Source organism: Budorcas taxicolor, chromosome 23 (assembly GCF_023091745.1).
Source record: "Budorcas taxicolor isolate Tak-1 chromosome 23, Takin1.1, whole genome shotgun sequence".
In the NCBI taxonomy this organism is placed as follows: domain Eukaryota; kingdom Metazoa; phylum Chordata; class Mammalia; order Artiodactyla; family Bovidae; genus Budorcas; species Budorcas taxicolor.
In genome coordinates, this window is record NC_068932.1 from 23774913 (window position 1) to 23802615 (window position 27703).

General features: G+C 53.3%; 1 protein-coding gene across 2 annotated transcripts in view; it reads right to left on the reverse strand.

The window, feature by feature from the left end:
- The window catches only part of SH3PXD2A (SH3 and PX domains 2A), a 246450-nt gene that overhangs the window by 34220 nt on the left and 184527 nt on the right, over window positions 1–27703 (reverse strand). The window contains exons 7-8 of one of the 2 annotated variants that reach the window (XM_052660699.1): window positions 26459–26503; window positions 19830–19961 (exon numbers count right to left, since the gene is read on the reverse strand). In XM_052660699.1, coding sequence (XP_052516659.1) covers window positions 19830–19961; window positions 26459–26503 — 177 coding nt within the window. The remainder of the gene's footprint in view (window positions 1–19829; window positions 19962–26458; window positions 26504–27703) is intronic. The other variant, XM_052660700.1, reaches the window with a different exon arrangement.

A 27703-nucleotide genomic window follows, 5' to 3' on the forward strand; every position in this document is an offset into this window, starting at 1 on the left:
CAGTGTTTGACAAAGAAGGGACTCAGGGAGCAGCTGCTGAACACGAAATGCTGTAACAAGATGGGCACAAGGCTTCCTCCACCTTGCCTGGCTTCTCCCTCCACACTAGCCCCCGCTGCTTCCCTCGGCCTCAGTCTCTCCGAGACCAGCTCCTGGGGTCAGCACTGGGCACTTGCTCTACAACCCCCATCCCTCTGGCCTGGCATCTTCTGGCAACTCGAGTCCAGTGCAGTTCTTCAGCCCCTGGGCAGCGTTCCTTCCTCTGGTCCCTTAAACGAGGGAGGTGCCTCTGATTCACAGTTCACCTGGAGGGATCTGCCCACAGGGACCTGAGGCCAGGAGATTTCTGCTGCTTGTTGCATAGTGCCCAGGATCACCCAGGAAGCTCATTTCCCCACCCATGAGCTCTCACAGTCGGCTGTGTGTGAGCACAGCACCTGATTGGGCCATGTTCATTTGGGCCTCTCCCCTCACAGGAATGGAAAAGCCAAGCTCAGGGAGGTCCCAGAAGCCCAGCACCAGGGACAAGCCCACGCCCTGGGTGAGGCTTCTAGAAGAATGCAGAGGGAATTCTATGAACCAAGTTCAGTTCAGTTCAGTCACTCAGTCGTGTCTGACTCTAAGATCCCATGAATTGCAACACGCCAGGCCTCCCTGTCCATCACCATCTCCCGGAGTTCACTCAGACTCACGTCCATCGAGTCAGTGATGCCATCCAGCCATCTCATCCTCGGTCGTCCCCTTCTCCTCCTGCCCCCAATCCCTCCCAGCATCAGAGTCTTTTCCAATGAGTCAACTCTTCGCATGAGGTGGCCAAAGTACTGGAGTTTCAGGTTCAGCATCATTCCTTCCAAAGAAATCCCAGGGTTGATCTCCTTCAGAATGGACTGGTTGGATCTCCTTGCAGTCCAAGGGACTCTCAAGAGTCTTCTGCAACACCACAGTTCAAACGCATCAGTTCTTTGGTGCTCAGCCTTCTTCACAGTCCAACTCTCATATCCATACATGACCACAGGAAAAACCATAGCCTTGACTAGACAGACCTTAGTTGGCAAAGTAATGTCTTTGCTTTTGAATATGCTGTCTAGGTTGGTCATAACTTTTCTTCCAAGGAGTAAGCGTCTTTAAATTTCATGGCTGCAATCACCATCTGCAGTGATTTTGGAGCCCCCCAAAATAAAGTCTGACCCTGTTTCCACTGTTTCCCCATCTATTTCCCATGAAGCGATGGGACCAGATGCCATGATCTTCGTTTTCTGAAGGTTGAGCTTTAAGCCAACTTTTTCACTCTCCACTTTCACTTTCATCAAGAGGCTTTTTAGTTCCTCTTCACTTTCTGCCATAAGGGTGGTGTCATCTGCATATCTGAGGTTATTGATATTTCTCCCAGCAATCTGGATTCCAGCTTGTGTTTCTTCCAGGCCAGTGTTTCTCATGATGTACCCTGCATATAAGTTAAATAAGCAGGGTGACAATATACAGCCTTGACATACTCCTTTTCCTATTTGGAACCAGTCTGTTGTTCCATGTCCAGTTCTAACTGTTGCTTCCTAACCTGCATACAGATTTCTCAAGAGGCAGGTCAGGTGGTCTGGTATTCCCATCTCTTTCAGAATTTTCCACAGTTTGTTGTGATCCACACAGTCAAAGGCTTTGGCATAGTCAATAAAGCAGAAATAGATGTTTTTCTGGAACTCTCTTGCTTTTTCGATGATCCAGCAGATGTTGGCAATTTGATCTCTGGTTCCTCTGCCTTTTCTAAAACCAGCTTGAACATCAGGAAGTTCACGGTTCACGTATTGCTGAAGCCTGGCTTGGAGAATTTAGAGCATTACTTTACTAGCGTGTGAGATGAGCGCAATTGTGCGGTAGTTTGAGCATTCTTTGGCATTTCCTTTCTTTGAAACTGGAATGAAAACTGACCTTTTCCAGTCCTGTGGCCACTGCTGAGTTTTCCAAATTTGCTGGCATATTGAGTGCAGCACTTTCACAGCATCATCTTTCAGGATTTGAAATAGCTCCACTGGAATTCCATCACCTCCACTAGCTTTGTTCGTAGTGATGCTTTCTAAGGCCCACTTGACTTCACATTCCAGGATGTCTGGCTCTAGATGAGTGATCACACCATCGTGATTATCTGGGTCATGAAGGTCTTTTTTGTACAGTTCTTCTGTGTATTCTTGCCACCTCTTCTTAATATCTTCTGCTTCTGTTAGGTCCAGACAATTTCTGTCCTTTATCGAGCCCATCTTTGCATGAAATGTTCCCTTGGTATCTCTAATTTTCTTGAAGAGATCTCTAGTCTTTCCCATTCTGTTGTTTTCCTCTATTTCTTTGCATTGGTCACTGAAGAAGGCTTTCTTATCTCTTCTTGCTGTTCTTTGGAACTCTGCATTCAGATGCTTATATCTTTCCTTTTCTCCTTTGTTTTTTGCCTCTCTTCTTTTCACAGCTATTTGTAAGGCCTCCCCAGACAGCCATTTTGCTTTTTTGCATTTCTTTTCCATGAGGATGGTCTTGATCCCTGTCTCCTGTACAGTGTCATGAACCTCATTCCATAGTTCATCAGGCACTCTATCTATCAGATCTAGGCCCTTAAATCCATTTCTCACTTCCATTGTATAATCATGAGGGATTTGATTTAGGTCATACCTGAATGGTCTAGTGGTTTTCCCCCACTTTCTTCAATTTAAGTATGAATTTGGTAATAAGGAGTTCATGATCTGAGCCACAGTCAGCTCCTGGTCTTGTTTTTGTTGACTGTATAGAGCTTCTCCATCTTTGGCTGCAAAGAACATAATCAATCTGATTTCGGTGTTGACCATCTGGTGATGTCCATGTGTAGAGTCTTCTTTTGTGTTGTTGGGAGAGGGTGTTTGCTATGACCAGTGCATTTTCTTGGCAAAACTCTGTTAGTCTTTGCCCTGCTTCATTGCGCATTCCAAGGCCAAATTTTCCTGTTACTCCAGGTGTTTCTTGACTTCCTACTTTTGCATTCCAGTCCCCTATATATGAAAAGGACATCTTTTTTGGGTGTTAGTTCTAAAAGGTCTTGTAGGTTTTCATAGAACTGTTTAACTTCAGCTTCTTCAGCATTACTGGTTGGGGCATAGACTTGGATTACTGTGATATTGAATGGTTTGCCTTGAAAACGAACAGAGATCATTCTGTCGTTTTTGAGATTGCATCCAAGTACTGCATTTCAGACTCTTTTGTTGACCATGATGGCTACTCTATTTCTTCTGAGGGATTCCTGCCTGCAGTAGTAGATATAATGGTCATCTGAATTAAATTCACCCATTTCAGTCCATTTTAGTTTGCTGATTCCTAGAATGTCAACGTTCACTCTTGCCATCTCTTGTTTGACCACTTCCAATTTGCCTTGATTCATGGACCTGACATTCCAGGTTCCTATGCAATATTGCTCTTTACAGCATTGGACCTTGCTTCTGTCACCAGTCACATCCACAGCTGGGTATTGTTTTTGCTTTGGCTCCATCCCTTCATTCTTTCTGGAGTTATTTCTCCACTGATCTCCAGTAGCGTGTTGGGCACCTACTGACCTGGGGAGTTCCTCTTTCAGTATCCTATCATTTTGCCTTTTCACACTCTTCATGGGGTTCTCAAGGCAAGAATACTGAAGTGGTTCGCCGTTCCCTTCTCCAGTGGATCACGTTCTGTCACAGCCCCTTCAAATTCAAAGCAGTTTCATGGGCTGGCTGCAGGCTTCCACGGGGACTCTTGGAGCCATGGGGTCTCACTCAGGGAACGCACTGCCCTCTTCCACTATGGGTGCAGCTCATGGGGGTGCCTCTGGAAAGGGCAGCCCCAGAGCCCTGCTGCATCCGACCCTCAGAGGAAATAGCTGCCCCACCATGGCGCTTCTGCCTGAGGGAACTGCAGGAGGCTGACCAAGAGGCAGCAGAGTGTACAGGGAAGAAGCTAGCTATCTGAGCTCTCGGGGCTTTCCGACCTGTGGAACAGAAGTCCTGCCACCTGTGCTTTACAGGGCAAAGGTGGTGACTACACAAATGGAAGGTGTCTGGCTCACTGTTTGATATGCAGGAGGAGCTTCAACCATTCCCTTCCTGCCTTTCCCAGAGTTTCTGACATCAATGGTCTCCAAAGAGCACAACTAGGTTTCAGTTGAGGTTGGAATACCCTGGGCCTGGGATGACCATCCTGAGCCCTAGTCGGGTTTGTGTAATTTAGGAAAGTTTTCTCTTTGAGTCAGGCTTCCCACGGGCTCAGCGGTAAAGAATCAGCCTGCCAGTGCAGGAGATGTGTGTTTGATCCCTGGGTCAGCAAGATCCCCTGGAGGAGGAAATGGCGACCCACTCCAGTATTTCTGCCTGGAAAAATCCCATGGACAGAGGAGCCTGGTGGGCTACAGTCCATGGGCTCGCAAAGAGTCGGACACTGACTGAGTGACTTCACTTTCACAGCTCCTATCCCAATCCAAGGAGAAAAGGCCACACCCCTAGTTCAGTTGCCTCAGACTGCCTGGGGCCAACTGTCTCATTCTAGTCTCACCAGTTACAGTGATTGGTCAGTCAGTAGTGACTGACACCCATGGGCACCAATCAAGGACATTTTCCATTTCTGCCCTGTCACTCTCTGGTGCCTCAGCCCCTAACCCCTAAGGGGAGGAGTCTGCAGAGTTACCACCCTGCTCCCTTGTACACCAGCAATCCCAGGCCCCTCCTTTCCCTTGAGGCTAAAGGTTCCATGACTGGGGATCAAGCCGTCCTTGATGATCTCTATGCCTCAATGTGTGGCACACAGCAGGAGATAAGCTGGGGGATGAATCAATCAATGCCTCATCTCTAGCCCCTGACTACACACTCACTTAATTGCATGGTTTGGTTCTCCCCACTCTGAATGGGCTTCCCTAGTGGCTCAGATGGTAAAGAATCTGCCTGCAATGCAGGAGACCCTAATTCGATCCCTGGGTTGGGAGGATACCCTGTAGAAGGGAATGGTAATCCACTCCAGTATTCTTGCCTGGAAAATTCCACGGACAGAGGAGACTGGTGGGCTATAATCCATGGGGGTCACAAAGAATTGGACATGACTGAGCGACTAACACATGCACTTTGAGAGCCTGCCTATGATCAACACCCCACCACAGTCAGCAGCAAGATTCTGGTACCTGATGGCAGAGAGACAGAGAGGGCGCTAGGTAGTCACTGACCGAGCCTGCCCTCCTGGCTTCTATGAGGTCATCCCACCACCACAGGGCCCTTGAGGAGAGACTGTTCTAGAAGTGGTTCTAAGGTGGAGGGCCTGGATGGAACAGATGTCTGGGTGTTGAAGTGGGCCTTGAAGAGTTCCGCACTCCCAACCCCCCTTAAATATGTCTTTGCCTGGCAGGCCCAACTCAGCACAGCTGAGTCTGAGCCCTCGGCCATGGCAGGCTCTAACTTCACTCCCCAGGAAGTGAGCAATATCATCGTCAGCTCCTGTTCCCCAACCCTGGCCTGTCCCTTAGCCTAGAATGTGGGTATCTCCAACCCTGTTCTCTGTCCTGGTTTCTGGATCAGAGTTCCAAGCAAACCTGGCTCTGAATCCATCCAGGCAGTGGAGGGATGGCCCCCTGGGGGCTGAGAGATCAGGGTATGGAGGGCAGGCCAGAATTTTCCTCCTAGCTACTGTATCAGCACTGATGAAATACTCTGGCCCCAACAAAAGCAGAGGCCTTTTGAGTCCAAAGAGGGAAGTTTGTGTCAGCTGTGTAGCGAGACCGGGGACACAGGACTGGAGTGGAAGCAGGGGTGGAGTGAAGCCTTCATCGGGGAGGCGCTACAGCAGGGGCCCTGGCTGCTCTCTCCCCCGGTGCGAAGCCCTGCTGAGCAGGCTGCCTTCCTCTCTGTCCTCCAGGCAGCAGTCAACTACAATCCTTATCTTAAACTCAAAAGTCAGTCATGGAAGTTAGAAGTATATTGGAAATATACATTGAGAAATAAATCCATAAAGGCATATTAATTCTTCAAAAGGGATAGTTTTGATTGGCATCTGGGAGGGACAGCTTTCAGAGACGTGGGACAGCTGCTATAACTAGGAATGTTTAGCCTTTTTAAATATGAAGCAATAAAGTGAAAAAACAACGTCACTTAGGAACAATTTTAATAAAATGATGAAGGTCTTAAATGTGCTCAAATAAACTCTTAGTGAAACAATGAAGTAATGTTGTTTAAGGGGAATGGCGAATAAGCGAAAACATTTGTGAACAGGGCAGACTAGTAGTTCAAACATCACAACTCTGCTGGCAAGGAGGTTCTGGTCTTGCTCCCATTACCAAGGCCAGGGGAAGCACACCCGTCAGTGTCAGTACTCCTGGCGCAGCATTATTTACACCCAAGTGTGAAGGAGTTGATCTGGTTCTTGCCAAAGGGGTGCTGGATGAGGCAAGGGGAGGGGCTTCCCAGGGCTAGGTGGGGCCACGAGGGGTGAGAGCCCCATTGTTTTGTTATCTTTACAGGCTGGTCAGAGTCTGCTCCAATGTGCTAAGCCATTTTCATTATACCCGCACCCCACTGTGCTAGGTACATAGTGGATGTGCAGAAAACACCAGCTTAAACATGCAGAAGGGTCAAGACACTTGGATGGTGGGCAAGACGGACGCAAGGATGCCCCAGGTAGACAAGAAAGACTGAGGGGAAATGGACTTCTCTAATTCATCACCGCAAAATGAACTGGGCTAGGCAAACCCTTGCCCTCAGACGAGTGGAGGCTGGTGGAAGCCCCCTATGCTGGGCCTTCAGGACTCTGCACTGGCTTGAATTTTGGCCTCTCTTTTTAAGTCCCAGAGCGATCGATTTCACAGATCTCGTTTAACTTGAGAAGGACGGGGGAGGAGGGGCAAGGAAAACTGCATTCTTCCCCTTCAAAGCCAAGAGTCCAAAGTAATACTTCTGGTGGTAACTGATCCCGGCCTGTTTGTGATTACAGACCCTTGCTCGCTTTCTGGCAGAAGGGCCCTGGAGCCCCACAGCACGGCTGACGGGGACAGACACCCTCGTTCACTTGGATAATCTTGTCCTCGTCTGACATGACCGAAAGCGTCTTTCAGCCACTCTGCTTTCAGCAGTTCCCCAGGGCAACTCTTCAAAACATCACTTTATTTTAAAAGGGGAGGGGAGAAGCCACCCCTAACCCCTACCATGAAATTCCACAACACTAATCATCTTCCTTCTGTTACCGGCACCAGCCTGGAAAATACAGCAGCACCAGCTGCCTCATTGGCTGATGCAAATTAAAGGAGAGAGGGAGGCTCACGAGCAGACAATCTTCCTCCTTTGCCTCCCCGCCCTTGTATCAGTGGAGAACACACACACACCCCTTTTACTGTCATAGCGCAGAAGTGGCTTAGCAAAGCTTGAGACTATTTCTCAGCTGTTCTTTCTCCGGAAATTTAATCTGTGGAGCATTTGGCCTCACAAAGCCCATTCCAAAGGTGTCCAGGAGCCCACGGGCCCTGTGATCATCATTACAAACCCAGGAATGTTTGTAGCCAATGACCCATTTGGCTGCTTGGAGAGCTGGCTGAAAGTTGCCAACATGGTCAGATTCCCCTTGCTTGCTCCCTCTAAGCTGAAACTGGCCTTTTTTTTTTGGAGCCCCATGGCTTAGAGGGGATCTCAGGAGTCCTGGCACTATGGAGATGAATGGCCTGCTTCCTGCCTGGCTTGGTAAAAGCGCAATGGTCATGGGGAACGGGGTGCCTGGTGTCTGGAAAGCAGCCGTGCCCACTGTCTTCACTCCTAACCACAGGTGAGGAAAGGTGATGCTCAGAAGGAAGAGCAGCTTGCCTGAGATCACCTGGTTAGTGGGTGGCTCAACTTGGAACCTAGACTGACTGAGACTGACTTTTATATAAAGCTTGTCATTCCTCCCACGAGGGCACATGGCTGCTCTGCCCACTGAGATGACACCCTGAGCATGGTGCCAAGTGGCAACCTGCTGACCCAATGCCTTGAGCAAGAAGCAGGTGGCTGGAATTGGCAGAAAGCCTCCCACCCCAGGTGCCAGGAGGTCACTTGGCCAGGGGAGGAGGCCTGTGGCCAACACTGCAGTCACTGGTGCAGGGACGAGGTCCTGGGCTGTCCTGATTGCAGCAGCTCAACATTCTGCCTCAATCAAAAGATGGTGAGCCTGCTGAGCAGAGAGGAGGCTGGGGCTTTTGTGAGGGCGCCGGTTAGAAGTACAGAAAACAAATAAGAAAAGACAGAGTGTCCAGAAACACCAGGAGTGGAGGCCCGGCCAACCTCAACAGAGACCCCACCACCTTCCTGCGGGGAGGGAGGGACCTAAGGGATGGGGAAGGCAGCACTTTGGGCTGGAGCGGCGGTGTGGGGGGGACTGGGGGTTGCCAGGGAACACAGCCAGCCAGTGGGATAGCCCCACCTGGGTCCCGAGAAGTGGTGTTGCTGAAAGGGGGTGTTTGCCTTCATGCCGAGGCATCTGAAGATGACCTTGCTGGGGGGACAGCACCTTGTCTGAAAAATGAGCCTGTGTGAGCGCAGGTGGTTGGGGAGGATACAAGGAAAGAGGTCTTCCTCTTGGGCCTGCCTCTGCTTCCTGTGTCCTGGCTCCAGCTGCAGGACCAGGCTGAGGGGTCCAGGCTGGGGAGCTGAAGAGCACGCTCACCTCCTCCTTCACCTGGGGCACAGGCTGGGCCCCAGTCCATGAGTGGCTGGGCGGTGAGGCCTCAAAGGTGCCAGGAGATGCCAGTGTGCCTCAGAGAGCTACCTTGGCACCTGCGGTCCCTGGCCCATGCAGCAGACCTGCCACAAACTCCATGGGACACTGGGCAAATGACGTCAGGCCTCCATTCCTCCTTCGTCAAAGGGAGGTTTGGGCAGATGGTCAGAAATGTCTCTTTCTCCTGACATTTGAGGCCCTTGAGACCCTCACTACGTCCCCTTGGCCTGTTTATCACTTAGGGGACGTCTCCTCTCCGGCAGCCCCAGAGCCTGGCCAGATCCCCCTAGTCCGTGCCACACCGCCATACTTTCACACATGCTGTTTACTCAGCTTAGAGCACTTTCCTCCTTCAGCTCCTTGTTCATGGCCTGCTTCCTCCAGCCATGACCACCCACCCCAGGTGCTGCCCCATCTCTGAACCTGGAGCAGACCGTGCCTTACGGTCCCACCCTCCCAGCCCCTCAGTAACACTGGCCCCAGCGGCACTGGGCTTTCTGCCTCACACATGGAGGTGAATTGTCAATATGATAGACTGACTGCATCCAGGCCTTTACCCTGAAGGAAGAGAAAGCCTAGAATACCGTCTATGGGGAAGACAGGGATGACTGCTTCTTGTCAACTGCTGCACCCAGAGCTGGGCACACAGTAGATGCCCCATGTGTGTGGACTGAATGAACAAACCACATCCTACGGAGGCAGTCCTTGCATATAAGAGGTCATTCAGGCAGTGCTGAGACCACTGAGGGGAAGGAGGTGGGATGGAGCTCTTCACTGGGTCATGAGGGGTTGGGGAAGGGGCCAGGGTAGGTCTGTTTATTCTGACAAAGGGATGGCAGAGTAGGATGGGGTCCTGGCAAGCATGGCTCAGGCACAGTTCAGGCTCAGCCCTCACACCCTCAGTCCTGGTAAGCAGATCTCCAGGGAGACCACAAGCACCCTTGACCCCATCCACCCATCCAGTCCAGCCCCACCTCATGGACCTGGCTGAACCAAATGCCAGAACACTCACAACTCTTCTGCAGGAAACCGGGCCAGCAAGCATCCCTTCCCTTTCATATTCCCTCCACCCCACGCCTTGGCCTTGCTCCTACCCCAGCTGGGGCTTCAGCAGGACTGACCTCTGCTCTCCTGCTCTCTGTGGCCTGGAGAATTCACACAGCAGAAAGCTCTGGGGCTTGGCTTTTCAAAGAAGTAAAATCCACAAGGAAGAGAAATGCAAACATCCAGATTTCCCAACCCTGGATAAACAGCACTGGATAAGTAGTATGGCAGCCTGGGCCCCACCTCCCAGCTATGCAACCTCTGGGCAAGTCACTGACCCACTCTGGGCTTCAATTTCCACCTGAAAAGGAGCAGATGCCAACACCTGCCATTCTTCTTTCCAAGGTGTTATACAAACACAGGGTTTTATGTCTTATAAAACATAAACTATTCTGATTCATACAGAGGTCACCTTAAAAAATGTCCCAAATCCACTACTAGCTGGCATAAGTGGTCACTTGCTCCCCAGGAGGCCTTGACATCCCCGATCACCCCCTCTTCCCCAGAGAACAGACACACAGGCTTTAGAGCATTTAGGATATCCCTTAAACACTAAGATTCTGGGACACAGGGATCCAAGGGTGGCCCGTGGCAATGCCGACAGGCCAGACAGAACAGGAGAGAGGGCCCTGCAATCACAGCACATTGGCTCAGAGACCCACTCATGGTTCGCTCACCTCGTGGACAGTCCCTGGCAGACTCCTCCTCCAAGTCTGGCTTTCTCTCACCTCTCACGATGCCTGGGCCATTTCCCCACCATCTAGTCTAAGAACAGCTCAGGCAGGCAGATGCATTTTAGCCTGAGGCTGAGAGGTGCCTGACTAAGAAGGGAACGTGGAGCCAGGGCTGAGACAATTAAATGAAACCCCCCTCCTGAGAGCTCTATAAAGCATGTTCCAAACATGAAGTTGGGGGTTACATGAGCCAGAAGCTTCTCTCCACTTCCTGACACCTTCTTGACAGCTCAGCTCCCAGTGAACACTGGCTTCCACCAGGCTTCCCAACTGGGCTAACTGGGTCACCCTGCTCTTCCTCCACAGTGAGGCCAGGGAGTCCAGGTCAGCATCGGGAACCCAGAGGATGAGATTACAGAATCTGAAAAGATGCTGAGAGAGATGAGAGCGGCTAGTCGGGCAAATCTCACATCTACCACTAGAGTGATTACTAAAAGCCCAACTGCAGGAAATAAACAGGCACTATGATAATGATTAATCAGGGGAAGGAGGTGATAGAGTGTGGCTGGGAAAAGCCTCTCTGAAGAGGTGCTGGTGGAGCTGAGAATGCTTGGAGCTTGGAGAATGGAGGAAGAATTAGAAGCAAGGCACTCTGGGGGTAAGAACAAGGGGTAGCAATTTTTCAACCCCAATTCCCCGAGGTCCCTAACAAATTAAATCCCAGAAAGCGCTACAGTGAAGTCTGTTTTAGTTTAAGAATACAGGAAAGCTGCGGAGGGGTCTTTTTCTTGCACTTCAGCAGGACTGTCACTTCTCCTGGAGACAAAGCCCGGTGTGAGTGTGTGTGTGTGTGTTGGGGGTGGACAGAGGGTCTCCAGCGTTGCCCATTCCCCGGGCATCCGGGCCAGGATATGTCTGGGGAGCGGTGGCCACACCGCAAGACCCCCACCAGGTGAGTGGTGGTCACTCCCCCTAGAACAGCATGCCTTGGCCTGCTACCACATGGCTCCTCCCCCTCCTCTGCCCTCACTCACCGCCTCTCCCCCACAGTGCCTTGCTTCTAATTCTTCCTCCATTCTCTAAGCTCCAAGCATTCTCAGCTCCACTGGCACCTCTTCAGAGAGGCCTTTCCCAGCCACCTTCTACCTCCTTTCTCTGATTAATCGTTATCATAGTGCCCGTTTATTTCCTGCACTGCACTTACCAAAACCTAGACTTATTTTTTCACACGTGACTGTTTCTCTAGCACATGTAAGCCCTGTAAGTGTGGGACTCTGTTGGCCTCTGTCACCTCTGAGCACCAGTCTGGAACTTAGCCAAGTAGTATGGACACAGTGATGACCGAGCACCTGAAGACTGGCCTTGCTGGGCTCTGGGCAGTGTGTGGTTCAACTGGTCCCTTGCTGTTCAAACCCAGAAAAGCAGCCTTTGAGATGCGGGTGAGAGGACTCAGTGCGATCTTGCTTTCTTCTCTGCTCCACTCCCCTACAAAATGTGGGTAGCTAGGTGTTGCTGTGGGGCTGAGGCTGGGATGAGCTGGTGTCACTCTGGCACTTCAGCTGGGTTTCCGAGGTCACCACGGATCCACATCTTTTGTTAAGAAATGTCTACTCAAGGAAAGGCTGTGGGACGTGATCGGTCCACAAAGCCAATGTGAGGTCAGGGTGACTGGCCACTCCACTTGCCCAACCTGAACAGATGGAGGTGAGACAGGGAGCGCCCAGCTGGCTGGCAGCCCTTAGTGCTGGCGAGCCCCTGGATGCCTCCCTGACAACAGCCAGTGTAGATCTAGCTCGAGGGAAGATCTATTTCCAGCCCCCAAGTCCTGGACACACCTCTCCCCACCATCTGCCTCCCCACAGCCGGGACTGCTTGCTTCAAATACTCCTATTCTCAGGTCCCTCTTCTGCTCACCTATTTTCCGCGGCCCCACCCTGCCTCCCCACCCGCTGCTGGCTACCTTCCGCTTTCTTCATCAAGCCTTACCTCCTGGGGCAACTGTACACCTGCCTTCCCATCTTAGCCCCAGTGGGCTCTGCCTTCCACCTGGCATTCCACTCACATGGCTCAAGAATTCCTTCCCCTCTCTCCTACCTATGCCCCCTCTCTCCTATCTATGCCCCCATCTCCTATCTATCCCCACTTTCTTCAAGGCCCAGCTCAATGCCTCCAACTCCTCGAGGCAGCCTTTCCCAACTATGCTAGACCCCGCCCCCAGCCCATCAGCTTTGTGCATGCCACAGAGCCACTGAGTGACAGCCAGTATGGGGTATCACAGGTGGGCCTCTCCTCTCCCCAGCCTTTGCACGAAGCCCCGATCCCATGAGGTCTACTCCTGGGTCACCAAGAGGATTCTGACTCCAACTCTTCCTGACACACAGACGGGGCCAAGAACAGCTGCCAAGCCAAGGCTCCAGAGGGACACTCAGGTCTCCAGCATGGTCTCCTGCTGCCATGCCCCATAGCAAGCTCCCTCTCTCGTACCTACCTCACAAACCATCAGGGCTGAGAGAATCCTCAGACACTATGAAGTGCAACCTGTTTTTTAGCCAGGTGGCAAACTGACGCCGCAAGAGGGCAACTGACTAGCTGTGTGTTCCAAGGTCAGTTGGTGGCCGAGCTGCCCCAGTCCAGCCGTCTTAATGCCATGTAGCGGTGGCGCCTTAGTTGCTAAGTTGTGTCCTACTCTTGCAACCCCATAGACTGTAAGCCACCAGGCTCTTCCCAGGTAAGAATTCTTCTTCAGGGGATCTTCTCGACTGGGGGATCGAAGCTGTGTCTCCTTCACTGCAAGAGAAGTCTTTACTGCTGAGCCACCAGGGACACAGCCACCAACAGCTATCATGTACTGAGCACTTAATTCCTCTTGAACAAGCACATACTAACCCCACAGCTATGGGTACAATTAGCACCATTTTGCAGGCAAGGAGACTGAAGTTTACTTAGAACATTCAAATAACTTCCCAGGCTCACCACTCAGTTCAGTTCAGTAACTCAGTCGTGTCCGACTCTTTGCGACCCCATGAATCGCAGCATGCCAGGCCTCCCTGTCCATCACCAACTCCTGGAGTTCACTCAGACTCACGTCCATCGAGTCCGTGATGCCATCCAGCCATCTCATCCTTGGTCGTCCCCTTCTCCTCCTGCCCCCAATCCCTCCCAGCACCACAGTCCTTTCCAATGAGTCAAGTCTTCGCATGAGGTGGCCAAAGTGCTGGAGTTTCAGCTTTAGCATCATTCCTTCCAAAGAAATCCCAGGGCTGATCTCCTTTAGAATGGACTGGTTGGATCTCCTTGCAGTCCAAGGGACTCTCAAGAGTCTTCTCCAACACCACAGTTCAAAAGCATCCATTCTTCGGCGCTCAGCCTTCTTCACAGCCCAACTCTCACATCCATAACATGACCACTGGAAAAACCATAGCCTTGACTAGATGGACCTTTGTTGGCAAAGTAATGTCTCTGCTTTTGAATATGCTATCTAGGCTGGTCCTAACTTTTCTTCCAAGGAGTAAGCTCACCACTAGTAAGTCCTAAATCAAGAACCAAATCAAGATTAAAACCAGGCTTATCTAAGTTGAACCCATACTTTTCATTGCTAGGCTATCGTGCAATCTTATTCTCAGAACCATCTCCAGCCAGGGTGACTGAAGCTGGGCTGAGGGGCCCCAGATTGGATCAGAATGCTCACTTCTGTTCCTGACTGATGCTTGATGGCCGCTTGCCTTCCAGCCAGCTTTATGAAGTGGGCAACAACTGCCTCCCAGAGACAGCCTTGGGGCAGCATGGACTTTGGAATTGCTGATCAGGCTGACATAGCAGAAACATGCATGTGTTGTACTTAGGAAGAGAAGCGTGTCAGAGACCAAGGCTTTCTGTCAGCTGGGACAGGACCTCATGGCAGCCAGTTACCACAACCAAACATGGCTCACTCACCAGAACCAAACTCTTAAAAGGCTGCTGCACAGTTAAGAGTATTAGTTCACTTATCTGTAATGCAGACTGCAAGAAACCTGTCCTTCTAGAAACAGCCTATCCTATCTTTATTTGGACATCTTTTCAAGAGCAGATTGGCAATATGAATTACTAATCAGCTGGCTCCTTAGTAAGCACAGAATCTAACTAAAAGACATAGAGGATATATAGAAGAAGTCCATTTAAGACATCAGAAAATCTGCAGAAGTAGCCCAGTCTCACAATACAGTCCACTCATTAAGTACCCAGCATGCTCGCATCAGAGTTTAAACTCCATAAAGGCAGGAACTGTATGGGTATACATGTAACCAGCATAGAGCCTGGGACACAAGAGGTATTCAAGAACTGTGAAATAAATGGATAAGTGAAGAGTATATACAGTGTATGTCTCACTTACAAAAAGCCTATGTAGAACCAGTTGTAACACTGTTCATGAAGAAATATCTAAAGAACAGAACAGGTACATCTTCAGTGTTAAGAAGATTCCAACTCACAAAATATATGGCTGAAGAATGCATCATTTTTGACAAAAAATAATCATTAGGACATACAAATCTGAGAGGAAAGCTTATTAGTTTGGCTTATTGATAAAGATATTTGTCAAATAATAAATGGTTACATTTCATGGGAGAAAAAAAAAAAAAACCCATGTAGTATGTATCACTGTTCTCTTATACACAGGAGGAAATGAATTCCTGCTTATATCACACCGTTAGGGTAGCATTAGATTTAAACCTAACATTCAGACTCCTGGTTTTCCACTCTCTAATACACACAACCATTAAATAAGTAAAATAGATGCAGCTAACATGTTTTCAGATAATTTACCTCCCTGTATCTCTTTTCTTTAAAACATGTACTCCAAGCCACTGATAAAGAGGTTGGAAAGGCAGCCATGTTTATACCCTATGACATTTCTCCTGGACACAGCTGATTGGCCCAGAGTTGGGCACTTGATCCAAAGTCTGCCAATCCATTGGCTGGCCAGGAACCAATCAGATTCAAGCTTCAAAGTTTGAACCTGTAGAACCAGAGACCATCCTCAGTTGATGTCTATTATCTTGACTGAAAAATCTGGTCCTGACAAGGGAACATCAGGTGAATGGGCCACTGTAATGAGTGAACAGGAAGAGAAGGAAGCCGGGTCTGCAGTTAGGAGATCACAGCTGGGCTTTCAATCCACCTGGTACCCAAGAGAGGGAGAAGGGTAGCTGCTTTGTCTCCCGCCAGCCTTCTGGTTCCCAGTCCTTGTGAGGCTGGGGTGTCCTTCCCATCCTTGGGTTCTGGTGAGATTTTCCCGAATCCTTTCAGTAAACTCTTGAGTAAGTCTGAGTGGGTGTCTGTCCTCTGCTCACTACTCAACTGGGACTAAAGCATTTGGAGGGGACTGAAGATTCTCAAAATCCCCAAGGCTTAGTTTTCTCACCTATACAATGTCTCACCTGTATGGACCAGGAGCTCAAAATTTCTTGCCAATACAATACTTTAACCTTAGTCCTATAGCTTCCTTGCCTCCAAGGAAGTATTGTATAATATCTCCCAAGGTTATCACACTAGTGCCAGGAAAGAAGCAAAGACTCAGGGTAGGAAAGCTGGATCAGGAAAAAAACATGAGCATCTGCTGACTCATATCCCCACATCCCCTGGCTGGCTCCTAGTCCTGAGAGAAGGAAACCATCCTGGAAAGTTGGAGGCAGCTTTGCTTAACACAGAAACCAGAGCAACTGCCATCAAGATTCTGCCAGAAGTCAGACCAGATTTTGCCTGCTGGAAGGTAAAGCCAATGTGGTCTTTGAGGCGTAAGACTGTCCTACAAAGGCAGCATCTCAGGCACTGTTGTTTATGTCAAGGGTGAAGAGCTTTTCAAGGATAAGACAAAAATGGCTGGCAAATCTAATGAAACTGCTGAGTCTTTCTGCTATATTTGTCCCTGTAGATCAGTGGAGAAAAAGAGTCCTTTTCTGGCTGGGCCCCAGGCCCAATGTTAATCAAAAAATTTTCCCTGAAGCCACTCAAGTCCCACCACTGTGGGCGTCTTTGACATCTATCCACTTGCATTCCCCAGAATATGCTTGTCCTTGGTGTTGGGAATTCACCACCCTTCTCAGATCCTCTTAGCTGTGACTTATCCCCAAGCTCCAACTGGCAATTAACAACAAGAATTCCCACTACCAATGAGCACCATGCTGGAAGGAGGCACACAGAGCCATCCCCCTGCAACAATGCTCCAGGGAGCCTTGTCATCATCTCAGCGAGGCCATGTCTGTCCTTGACCTGCAGCATCGCCAACTCAGTGATGATCCCTCCTGGGATCAGCCCATTCTCACCCTCCCCCCATTTCCTCTGGAGAAGGGAGAGATCTCAGCTGTTGGGACTTTAGGAAAATGACTTAACCTCTTAACCTGTTACTTCAGACACAAAGGGCTTAAAGTGCCTTCTACCACACAGGGTTGTTCCATGAATCCAGTAAGATGATGCACATGAAGTGCATGGCCTGACCTGTGTTTACTATTTACTGACTCTGAAATGCCTTCCAGACACATCTATCTTTAGATGAATGAGATTACAGAGTATGGGCACAACCACACATCCAAAATCCCCTGGAGGCTGTGGTCCCTTCCAGAGGGTTCTGACAAATGAGCAGAGACAGAGATGGCTGGGTTCCTCTGCAGACACCCTATTCAAGGAGCTTTCAGCCAAGTAAGAAGGGGATACAGGAAGAGTCCTGGCTCCCAGAGGGCAAGGCCAGCCCCCAGGGGGCAGGGTGGTGCTAACTGGAGCTGCTGCCCCAACAATTTGAGTGGAAATGCCTCACGACACCCACCAGTCCTAAGGTCAAAGGCGGCACAATTGACTCTTTGTCCCGGAGTTCAAAAGCCTCACTCACCACTCCTTCCAAAGCCAGTTTGCAGGATGCACAACACATCGCCCCTCCCCCACCGTCAGCCATCCAACTCCTTGAACTGGGAAACCACTCTCCCGAGGATCTGCAGTTGGCCCTCCACCTTTCTCCTCTTCATCCACTGAGTCTCTCCGGTTAAGCTGGTTTTACCCGGCAGGAGGGCTCCTTGTTTCGGAAGGCAACAGACAGTGTGGCTTTGTGTGGTGGACACAGCACTCCAAGGTCCTTGCATTCACCAAGGGGAGAGACATGAAGTCTAGGGAAGTGGGAAGGCCAAGTTCAGGGAGGCTCTGTCTACCTGACACCCAGGGCCCTGTGGCATCTCCCAGCTGTGAAGCAGGCTTGGGGAGGTCATCTGCTCCAGGCCCTGTTTCTGAGCACCCACGAGGCTGTCTCCATTTCACAGAAGGGGCAGCAGAGGCCCAGAGGGAGGAAGGAACCTAAAGTCACCCTGCAGGTGGGTGGTGGGCAGAATCGCGCTTCTAGGGAGGGCAGCTCCCTCAGAGGGTCAGAGTGCCGACTGGGCTGCTCTGGGGAGTCAGGCTGCCTGAGCCCCTCAGACAGCCATCGGGGACTAGAGGAGTCCCTTGTAGGTTTGCTGCAGAAGCCCCACTTTGTCAAGGAGCTCCCTCCTCCACTCCCAGGCAGGGTACTGGATGTGGGGTGACAGGGCAAAGGGAACCAAGGAGTCTGATAACAGGCTGACTGCCTTTAGTGGGTGGCGGGGGGGGTCTCCTCTGCAGCCGTCCTGGCCAGTGGCTGGTACCTAGGGAAATGGGGGCTCACTGCTCCCCATACAGACATAGAGCTGCACTGGTGCCACGAGGCAAGAGGGTCCCTAAGCCAGAAATCTACTTCTGAGCAGCCCTGACTTTATATGGAAACGCCGACACACCTTCCTTTGGGCCACACCCCCAAACAAACATCTCTCTACCTCCTCAGTGGGTGTCTCCAGTTCCACCAGCAGAGAGCCCTTTCTCTGGGTCTTGAGGTGCTCAGGGTTCCAGAGCCAGGCCCCTCAGACATGCAGCTTCTGTGTGGTGGGGAGGTGGGGCTGGTACTGTGACAAAGGCCGAAAGCCACGCCATGCAGGAAGGGGACCAGTGTGGGCACCTGGGGTGAAGGGCCCAGGCCTTACCCTGGGGACAGTTGGGTGGGGACAACGGCTGCCAACCACGGCGGTGATGACTCCAGACACAATGGCAGAGCCTGACCTCTTGGAGGGGAACAAGCTCTGAAGATTCCACACGGGGAGGGCCATGAGTCAGGTCTATGTTGGCGTCATAGGCCTGTTCTTAGCACAGTCCCCAAGCCTCCTGCATCAGGAGCCTAACCTCCCGTGCCGCAGGAGGCCTGCTGGGATTTCCTCAGTATCTTTACTGCTACTTCACTACTTGCTGCTCTTAGGCACATGAACCAGGGGCCCAAGAATATTCCTGTTCTGTTTTTGACTTCAGGTGTCTCACTTCCCTCAGTTTTTCTGTGCCTCAGTTTTTCTCTCTATAGAGGGGGCACAGACGTCCTTTGGCCCGTCTTCCTGTCGGAGCTTAAAACACTGGGAAGAATAGAGTGGAACAGGGAAAGAAGAGCAGGCCCCTCCTCTCTGGGAGTGTCCTCCAAACACAACTCAGAGAGGCTCCAACACAAGCATGGCGCAGGGGCCTTCCCCCACAGCAAACCGAAACCAAAACAGAACACCCCAGGAACCAACTCAAGTGCCAGCAGGTCACCAGCAAACTGACGATGGGTGTCCTGGGCCAGAGTTTACCCCGGGCCCTGCAGGGCGTCACACAGGCCTGCACCTCAGACTGATGGACTCAGGCTCTCCTCACTCCCCCTGAGAGACTCCTGCTGGTGAGGCACTGAGGCCCACTGAAAACCCGGGAATCGGCAGCCCCCTGGACAGCCAATCTGCCTGGCCCAGACAGGACAAAGCCTCAGTTCCCAATGACAGGGCGGCTGCTGTGGGACCCTCCCTGGCCCCAGGACCTGACTTCATCCCCCTGTCCGGGCCCACTTCCCAGCTCAGCAGGGGGCAGTCAGCTCAGACACCAGCCAACCTTCACAGGCCTGGCCTTTCCTCAGACAACCTGCCCGAGGACCCTGGACCCCACAGTGACGTCATGGCCTGCCTGTCCCATCAGCCAGCCAGGTTCTTCCACCCCTGCCTCGTCCCCAGCCTGGAATATGGCCCAAGGGAGAAGATGCTGTAGGATGCCCCCGAGCTGGGCACTGTCTGCCCCTGGGCCTTGGAGGGCACAGGGTCCCTGCACACGGGCTGGACGGTGGTGCCCGTGCTGCCACCCTGGCCTTGCATTAACACAAGCCAGTTAATTACCCCGAGCGCTGGAGACATTCTTCCACCACCAGGCAAACTGCTGGCCTGCAGCCCAAACCAACAGGGGAAACTTCAGCCTCCTCAGCCCTCTCCCCGCCAGATGGAAATAACGTATAGCTGCAGAGGTGGGGGAGGAGGGGAACAAAAACCAGCCGGGTTCCCGGTCTCCGGGCTGGCCAGCCAGCCGGGCACTCACCGCTCTCGTTCTTCTCGATGACATCTACCACCTCCCCGGCCTGGAGGCTCAGCTCCGAGTTCTCCTGCTTCTTATAGTTGGACACCACCACGTACTGTTCCAGGATCATGGGTTCGGCGTTGGTGTCGGCACCTGGCGAGGGCAGAAAGCACGCGGTGAGCCAGCGGCCGGCCATGGCCCCGCGGCCGGGGCGCCCCCTGTCCATCGGCCTCGGGGGAGGCTGCTCGGTCGCCAGCGCCGCTTGGAGAGGCTGCCCGCAGCCAGGGCTCGCAGCTCGCCAGGCCCCAAGGACAGGCCATATAGCAGGACCCCACACCGGCCCGCTGCGCCGCGGGGACCGGGGGACATGGGGAGCCAGGGGGCAGCGGAGGGGGCGGGGAGCAGGGAGAGACAGGCAGAGATGAGACAGAGGCGGAGGGGACGCAGAGGGAAAGAGCCCGTGGCTGCAAGGGACTAATCACGGTCCAGCACAAGGCGGAGGGAGTCGGAGGAGAGGCCCGGGGTGGACGTGGTCTCTCCAGACCCCTCGGCCACAGGGGTGCGAGGGGAGGGCCGCGGGCAGGCGGGCTGGCGGCCCATGGGGGCTGATTCCGGAGTAGAGGAAAGAGGAAAGGCCAGGCGAGGAGGAGGGCTCGGGGCCTCTCCCCAAGCCCTGTAAACCCAGAGAAAGAGAGTCAGCAGTCCTCCCCTCGGGAGGGAGAGGGAGAGAGCGGGAGAGGACGGCTCCACGGCCGGGCCCAGGCGAGAAGTCAAGAGGGTTTGAGGCCGCCAATCACTGGGGTTTACTCGCAGCCCTTAAATAGAAACACATGAGACCCATCGAATGAGGAGCCGGGGGTGGAGGCAGGGGAGGGGGAGGAGGGCCGAGACTGTTTACTTGAAACCCAAGAAGAAAGCCCCAGCGCCAGCGCCGCCGGAGAGCCCAGCCCGCCCCCCGCCAGCTTTTCCTCAAGTTCGGCTCCACTCTTGCCTCTCCGGCTCACCAAGGCGCGGCCACTGAGCCCACGGGCCTGGCGCCCAGGGACTGGCTTCAGGCTGTCGCCTCCAGCCCCGCTTCCCGTCGGGGCATCGTCTGGCCTGGCTGCCGCCCTCCAGCCACATGGAGACCGACGCAGCATCCCTCTGCTTTTAAGCTCTGCTGGGGCTTGCGGTCAGGCTCCCGGAAGCCTCCCGCCGCCCTCTCCTGGCAGTTTCAGGAGCTTGAGGGGTCAGAAGGTGGGGCTCAGGGGGAGGACGGCAGCAGGCCGGAGGTGCCTTGGAGCGAGCAGCAGCTCACTGGACTGGTAGGCACTGGACCAGTGCAACAGGCGTTAAGCAAACACCAGGCTGGAAGGTGGACAGACCCCGTGCATCCCAGCTTACTGGCTGTATGGCACTGAATGTCCAGCTAAAACCTCTCTGCACCTCACTGTCGTCATCACTAGGGTGGAGTGGGGAGGAACTAAGCACCTAAGACGACACGTGACCGGCTAGGAGCTGAAAGGATCCAAGAACCAGAGACCCACTGGTCACCTCCTACAGGAAGCTTTCCCAGACCCCTCCCCTCTGATATCCCTCGAAAAGCGAACTCCTAGTATATGTCCTACTGCCCCACACATCTACCAATCTCCTGAAAAGCTGGGGGCTTCACACCACCAGCCTGGCTATAGAAATGGCTGAGAGGGTCCTCGGGCTCCACACGGCCCCCTTGGTGCTTCAGCCTGCAGTTACATTCCCCACATGCCTGAGTCTAACTTGGCAAATGTTCTATGCCAGGCACGTACCCTGTTGCATTTTTATCCTCACAACAATCTTATTACCTTCCCATTTCACAAAGGACACCTCAGAGACCCAGAGCAGAGGCTTGAGCCAGCCCACACAGCCTTCATGGAGAGAACCAAATTCACTCCATGTTTTAAGTTCAAGCCTGTCTTTTTCTGTTACAGAACTGCTCCTGATTTGTTTCCAGACATCCCATTCTCCTCAAAACGAACCTCAACTTGATCCCATAAGATCTGGGGAGCTTCTTAAAAACACGGATGCCCGAGCCCCGTCCCCAGAGAAGCTGATTTAATTGGTCTCAGCTAGTTTTTTTAAGACCCCTGCCCTACAACCTGTGGTTCTCACACAGAGCCAGGGTGAGGAACACTGCTTAGATCTCGGTCTTTCCCTCCCAGAGGCTCCATCCAACTGAGGGCAGCGGGCAATGTTGGGGAAAGAAATCCACCCCCCCTACCAGTTTTCTCCCCTGAGGTGAGGACCGTGCTGCCCCCGCTCAGCCCTTTGGAGAAGCAGGAGGGACCCTGTCCCAGCTGAGGCCTGCCACATGGCTATGCACACGCACTACTCCAGGCCCCTCCAAAGCCAGGATTGGGTTTCAGGCCGAAATGCAACCAACAGCTGGGCAGCAGGGCCGGCCTGGCTCTGCACTCAGATGGGGCCAGCCTCTGTGCCTGCCCCTGCCAGCCAGCCGGACAGAGGCAGCGCTGGGCACGGGGCTGGCAGAGACCACTTTCCACTGTGTCCCCGGAGGGGAGGGGGGTTGCTGGCAGGGCACCCCACACAAAAAGGGCCAGTCCCCAGCCTGTGGGACACAGAGGCTCCCTTGCCAGTTCGTGGGAGAGGAAAACTCAAGGTACAAAGAGAAGATGGGAGTTCTCCAGCTGGTTAGAGAGCTCCAAAGCCCCAAGAGCCCAGATGATGCCGACCATCAACAGGAAGCCTTCCTTAGTGCCCACTCGGGATGCCCACCTAGCAGAGATCACATTGCTGTCTCAGCGGAGCCTCAGAAGGACCCAAGAGTAGGCGCGTGTTAGCATCCCGTTTCACACACAGGCAGAGGCAATTTTCTCAAGGTCACACAGCTGGGATCGAACCCCTGGGCCCACCTGACACCGCTGCTCATGTCCTGACTTCTGCCCTGCATGTGCCACTGCTCCTGAGGAGGGCCTCTGCCTCATCCAACCCCAACACGCTCGGCAAACAGTGCTTACTGAATTTGAATAAACTCACGGGAGAGAGTGAAGGACAGGGAAGCTTGGTGCCCTGCAGTTCATGGGGTCACAAAGAGTCAGACATGACTTAGAGAACAACAACAATGGAGACTGGAGTGTGGGATTCTTCTCCACTGCGGTGCCTACTGACCAGACCCACAGTGCCCACTGTGGGTAGGGACTCTGTAACTGTTGGGGGAAATGAGTGAATGAATGAGCAGATAGATGAACAAGGTGATTTAACGGCTTGCTTTGAGCCAAAACAGATACACCAAGCAGGGCCTCACCTCCAAAATTTGGAGAAACTACAAATTCTGGAAGGCAGAAAAGGGGAGATGGGGAAACAGAGGCTGGGAGAAGTGAGGAGTCATGGGTTTGAGGCCAAAAGCTGTTTGAGAGGGTAAGCAGGGTGCCGGGGAATGGAGAGACTCACTTTAATCCAAGCAAAGGAAATCTGAGGCTAGCTTTCAAAGAGGGGAAAAATCCACACGCTGCTCCCACCTCCACCCCACCCCTTGGAAAACTGGCCTGAGCTTTCTGAAGACTTGACACTCTGGGACACAGGTAGAAAAGTTAAGAAAATGTTCTCCAGGCATTTCAGAGCACTGAAGACAGGCAGTGGCCCGCAGGTCAGGGGACAAACAGATGAACACACAGACAGACACTCTGTCTTCCTGGCTGCCCCCCCAACCCCACCCCCCAGCACACGCAAGCCCCCTGCTCTCTCTGGCATCTGCCTCTTTGGGTGTTGCCTCTTAGGGCTGCCCGGGCGGGTGTGAGCTGGGAGCAGGTATCCGGATGAGAAACCACTCGGCAGGCAGGCCTCTGGGTGATGTCATCCTACAGAGGCCGCTCTGGATCGCCTCCCAGCCCAGGCCTGGAAAATCGGGGGCTGAGGGAGTCAGCCCGAGGGAGGGGGAGATGCAATGGAGGGAGCCTCCTGTCTTCAGATAGGAAGAGTTTGGCGGAGGCATGGAGAAGGGGAGTACTCCTTTTAGAGAAAAGAGCCCCTCCCAGATTGGAAGGGGACTTTTCGCCAGCGTCTCCTCCTCCATCTCATTTTCATGCCTTTCTCAGAGCCCCTGGCTGGATCTGCTGAGGCTCTGGCCGTTCCCCAGAGCCTTGCCCCATGCCTGCCTCACACCTGCATTCCTTCCGCTGCCACCTGGAGGGACCGCTGGCTCCTGCCTGATCTGGCCGCCGACTTTCAGACTTTTACACGAGGCTTTTGCCAAATCAGGCTCCCACACCTTCAGTGGGTCCCTGCTGACGAAAGAAGAAACGCTACATTCAAGCTCAGTCTTTCTTGACAGCCTGAGTTCCCCAAGTTCCCTGACACACAACTCCTCTGACCCAGGCAACAGTCAACACACCACACTCTTCCAGGCAGGTTCTTACATCCAAGCCTCTGCTCCAGCTATGCCCCTTGCCTGGAATGCCTTCCCCTTTACCAACCCCAATTCTGCCTGACCCTCCAGCAGTCCCCAATCACTCAGCCATAGTGCTTGCACTGGATTTTCTTGTGGGGCACTCCTCCCCAACTAGGCCATGTGGTGTAGACAAGAGTGGCCCTGATGTGGGTAGACAGACACCCCAGGACTGGGGCCGTGGGACACGGCACTGGACACAGTAATTGCCTGAGAGTCATGATGCAGAGGCATCCAGCTGGAGTCCGAGGGTCTGGTCCTGATTTGTCCTTATTGTTAACAACTCTGTGACCTTGCAGAGGACACTTAACCTCTCTGAGCTTTAGCTTCCTTATCCATAAACAGGAACAACAACAGTACCTACTCCGTGGGGTTGTTCTGAGCATGGTATGAAGTGACAGGGTTAATACCCTATGTAAACTGTAGACGGTGTTTATAAAGCAAACAGGAAACGGGAGATTTGGGGAGGAAAGGAAGGGCTTAGTTTCCTCTGAAGACTCAAAACCAGCAGGTAGGTTAGGGCAAGGGCCACAGGCGCCAGGTGAAGTTGCCATGGCTCTGCCCCTTCTCATGCCTTTCTCAGACCTCACCTCCTGGCAGGCAGCAGGCATTTGCCAGCTGGGCCCACGCATGGGTGGGTGCCCGCCTAAGCAGCTCAAGGCCCCTTATCTACAAGGGTCCCCAGCATCAGCCCCTTACCTCTGAATTTCCTGTTTCACTGAGCTTGCCAACATTCCAGATGGGGAAACCAAGGCCAGCCCAGAGAGACCTGGCGACTCGCCCAAGACTCCGGCCCTGGACCCCCAGTCTGGCTGGTTTCTCCTGGCCCATGTGGCCTCCCCTCAGCCTCTCTCTCCAAACAGCTGGGCTCATCCTGAGAAGCCAAGCCCTACAGTGGCCCCACGCCCCGCTCCCCACGCTGTCCATGACCCCCCAAACCCTGGGCGTCCCACCAAGGTCCCTTCGGTCCCTCACAACGGATTCCTCCCAGGCCGGCCTCCGCCTGCTGGCCTCTCCATAGGCCCTCGGGCAGCCAGGCCATACGTTTGGTGAATAAAATGTATTGTTGTGGGCCAAGTGGGCTCTGGCTCACTGGCTCAGGAGAGGGGAAAGAGGGCCGGGAGCCCAGTGATTAGCTCAGGCCGAGGCCCTTGTCACAGGCAACACTAGAAGGATGGCCGTGAGGGACCTGGGACAGGCAAGGGGTCCCCCGCCCCCACCAGTATGTTCACTTCCCCTTCCCAGCCTACAGCTGTGTGAGGATGGGGCTGGCCCAACCCCGTCCCCTCGACCTCTGACCTTTCTGTTTTGGGCCCCAAACCCAAGCCTCACCTCTGCTCTCAGGTTTGGGCTGGGAAGGAGGGCCAGGTGGCACTCACAGAAATGGAGAGGCTTCTAGGAGACCTTTCTGGAAATCCCCATCCCCACCTGACACCACCCCCATCTCACAGCTGAGAACATTGCTCTTTAGGGTTTTCTGCCATCGTCCAGTAAGACCAAGGCAAAAAGCAAGCCTCTGACCCTGGGCCCGGCCCCACCTGGACACAGGGCACAAGCCCAAGTCCCTGAGGGCCATCAGTGGCCAGGCAGCCCCAGGTTTGGAAGGTCCCTAAGACCAGAGGCAGGTCCAAACTCTGGATCCCTGGGGCACAGGGGCTGTGACTTCATCACAGTTACAGGACTCCCCACACCCCTCACCGGCCACTGTCTCAGCTGGGGTGTGGGGACTCCAGCTCTCTGCCTGGGGTTAACAGCCTGGAGGGAGGCTCATCACCTTCAGCTGGCCCACCTCACACGGGTGGATGGGGATGGCAGTCTCAGTACCGCCTGGATACTTTCTGTGTGCCAGCTCCGAGGAGATGCTGCTGAATCTGCTTAGGGCGGCTGGAGAGGTTATGTAACCCGAGACCAGGACGCGGCAGAGCTGAGATGTAAACCCACACATTCCGGGTCCAGGGAGCATCTGCTTCCACACTGTGCTGTGTGGTCATCACCCCTCAAAGGGCTCCAAGGCTGGATCTGGGACCTAAAAAAGGGTCGATCGGAAGGCAGAGGAGAAGGCCAGCGGGAAGGACAAGAGCGGGCTGAGGAGACGCCAGCATGCTGACAAAGAGCTGCTACACATCACAAGGAAGCAGGCAGAACGCAGCCGGCAGGCACCGGCTCCCACGCCCACACGCGGGGACACACATGTTCACATGCATGCGCTCACATGCACACCAGGCGGTACCTGTCACGTCCTTCTTGGGAGACTCAGACCAGCTGGAGAGCCACACTTCCAAGTCCCCCCGAGAGCAAGTAGCAGCAGGAGAGGAGAGAATCAGAGGAGAGAGAACCGTTAGGCAGGCAGGAGGTCCACCGGCGAGTGGTTGCAGGCGCCGCATTGGGCCAGCGGCGGAAGGCGGGGGAGGGGAGGGGAGTGATTTCCTGGCCCTGGGACGGCTGCTGGGCGTGGGCCGGAGTGATTACAGAGGCGCTGGGACGCTGCTGGCCAGGACGGGGATAATGAGGTGTCTGCAAAACGCAGGAATCCTCTGGAGCACAGAGAATCCTCCACAATCCCGGCCTGGAATAGGGCCCACGGGTTATCACTGCCCCGGAGAAGGCAGCCTGGACCTTCCTCTCTAGCCACGTGGGTGGCTGGCCCCACAGGGCCTGGTGGCTCCAAGGATCCTCACCAGGCCAGCAGGCTTGGCAGGCTGGGCCTGGAGCTTTAGCCATCAGGGCTGGAGAGCCCAAGGCCAGCCTCCAGCCTCTGGGCACCACACCGCTGGGCCTCCATGTCTTGTCCAGCCCTTGCCCAAGCCCTGGTGGCTTAGATGGTAAAGAATCTGCCTGCAATGCAGGAGACCCGGGTTCGATCCCTGGGCCAGGAAGATCCCTTGGAGTAGGAAATGGCAACCCACTCCAGTATGCTTGCCTGGAGAACTCCGTGGACAGAGGAGCCTGGCGGGCTACAGTCCACGGGGTCAAAAAGAGTCGGACACGATTGAGCGACTGACACTTTCTTTCACTTTAGAAGACAGGCCCTGGCAGAATGGAAGGAAGCTTCATTTTAAAAAGTCCCAACTGCCCCACCCCCAACTCTAACACAGAAGAATGGGGCCCTTTAGAAACCAGAAAAAATGAGGGCTCTCGACAGGCTCAGACAGTCATGTGGGATCTGGGCCTCAGTTTCCTCATCTGTCAGATGAGGTTAAAAGTCATCCTCCTGCCAAGAGGAACAAAATCAAAGCATCTAAAATAACCGAAGATCATGAGATGTGAAATAGTAACACTATGAGAAAAAAAGCTCCTAGCTTAATCAATGGTGTGAACATTTCTAGACTATCACAGGGTCAGCGCATCACGATAACAGTTTACCTATAGGGTAAAGTGGCTTGTTTACATTCAAGAGTCCTTGAGCTGGGTATGCCTCATTTTACACGGGTTGAATCTGAGCTCAGACGAGGGAAGGAACTGGCCTAAGTTCCAA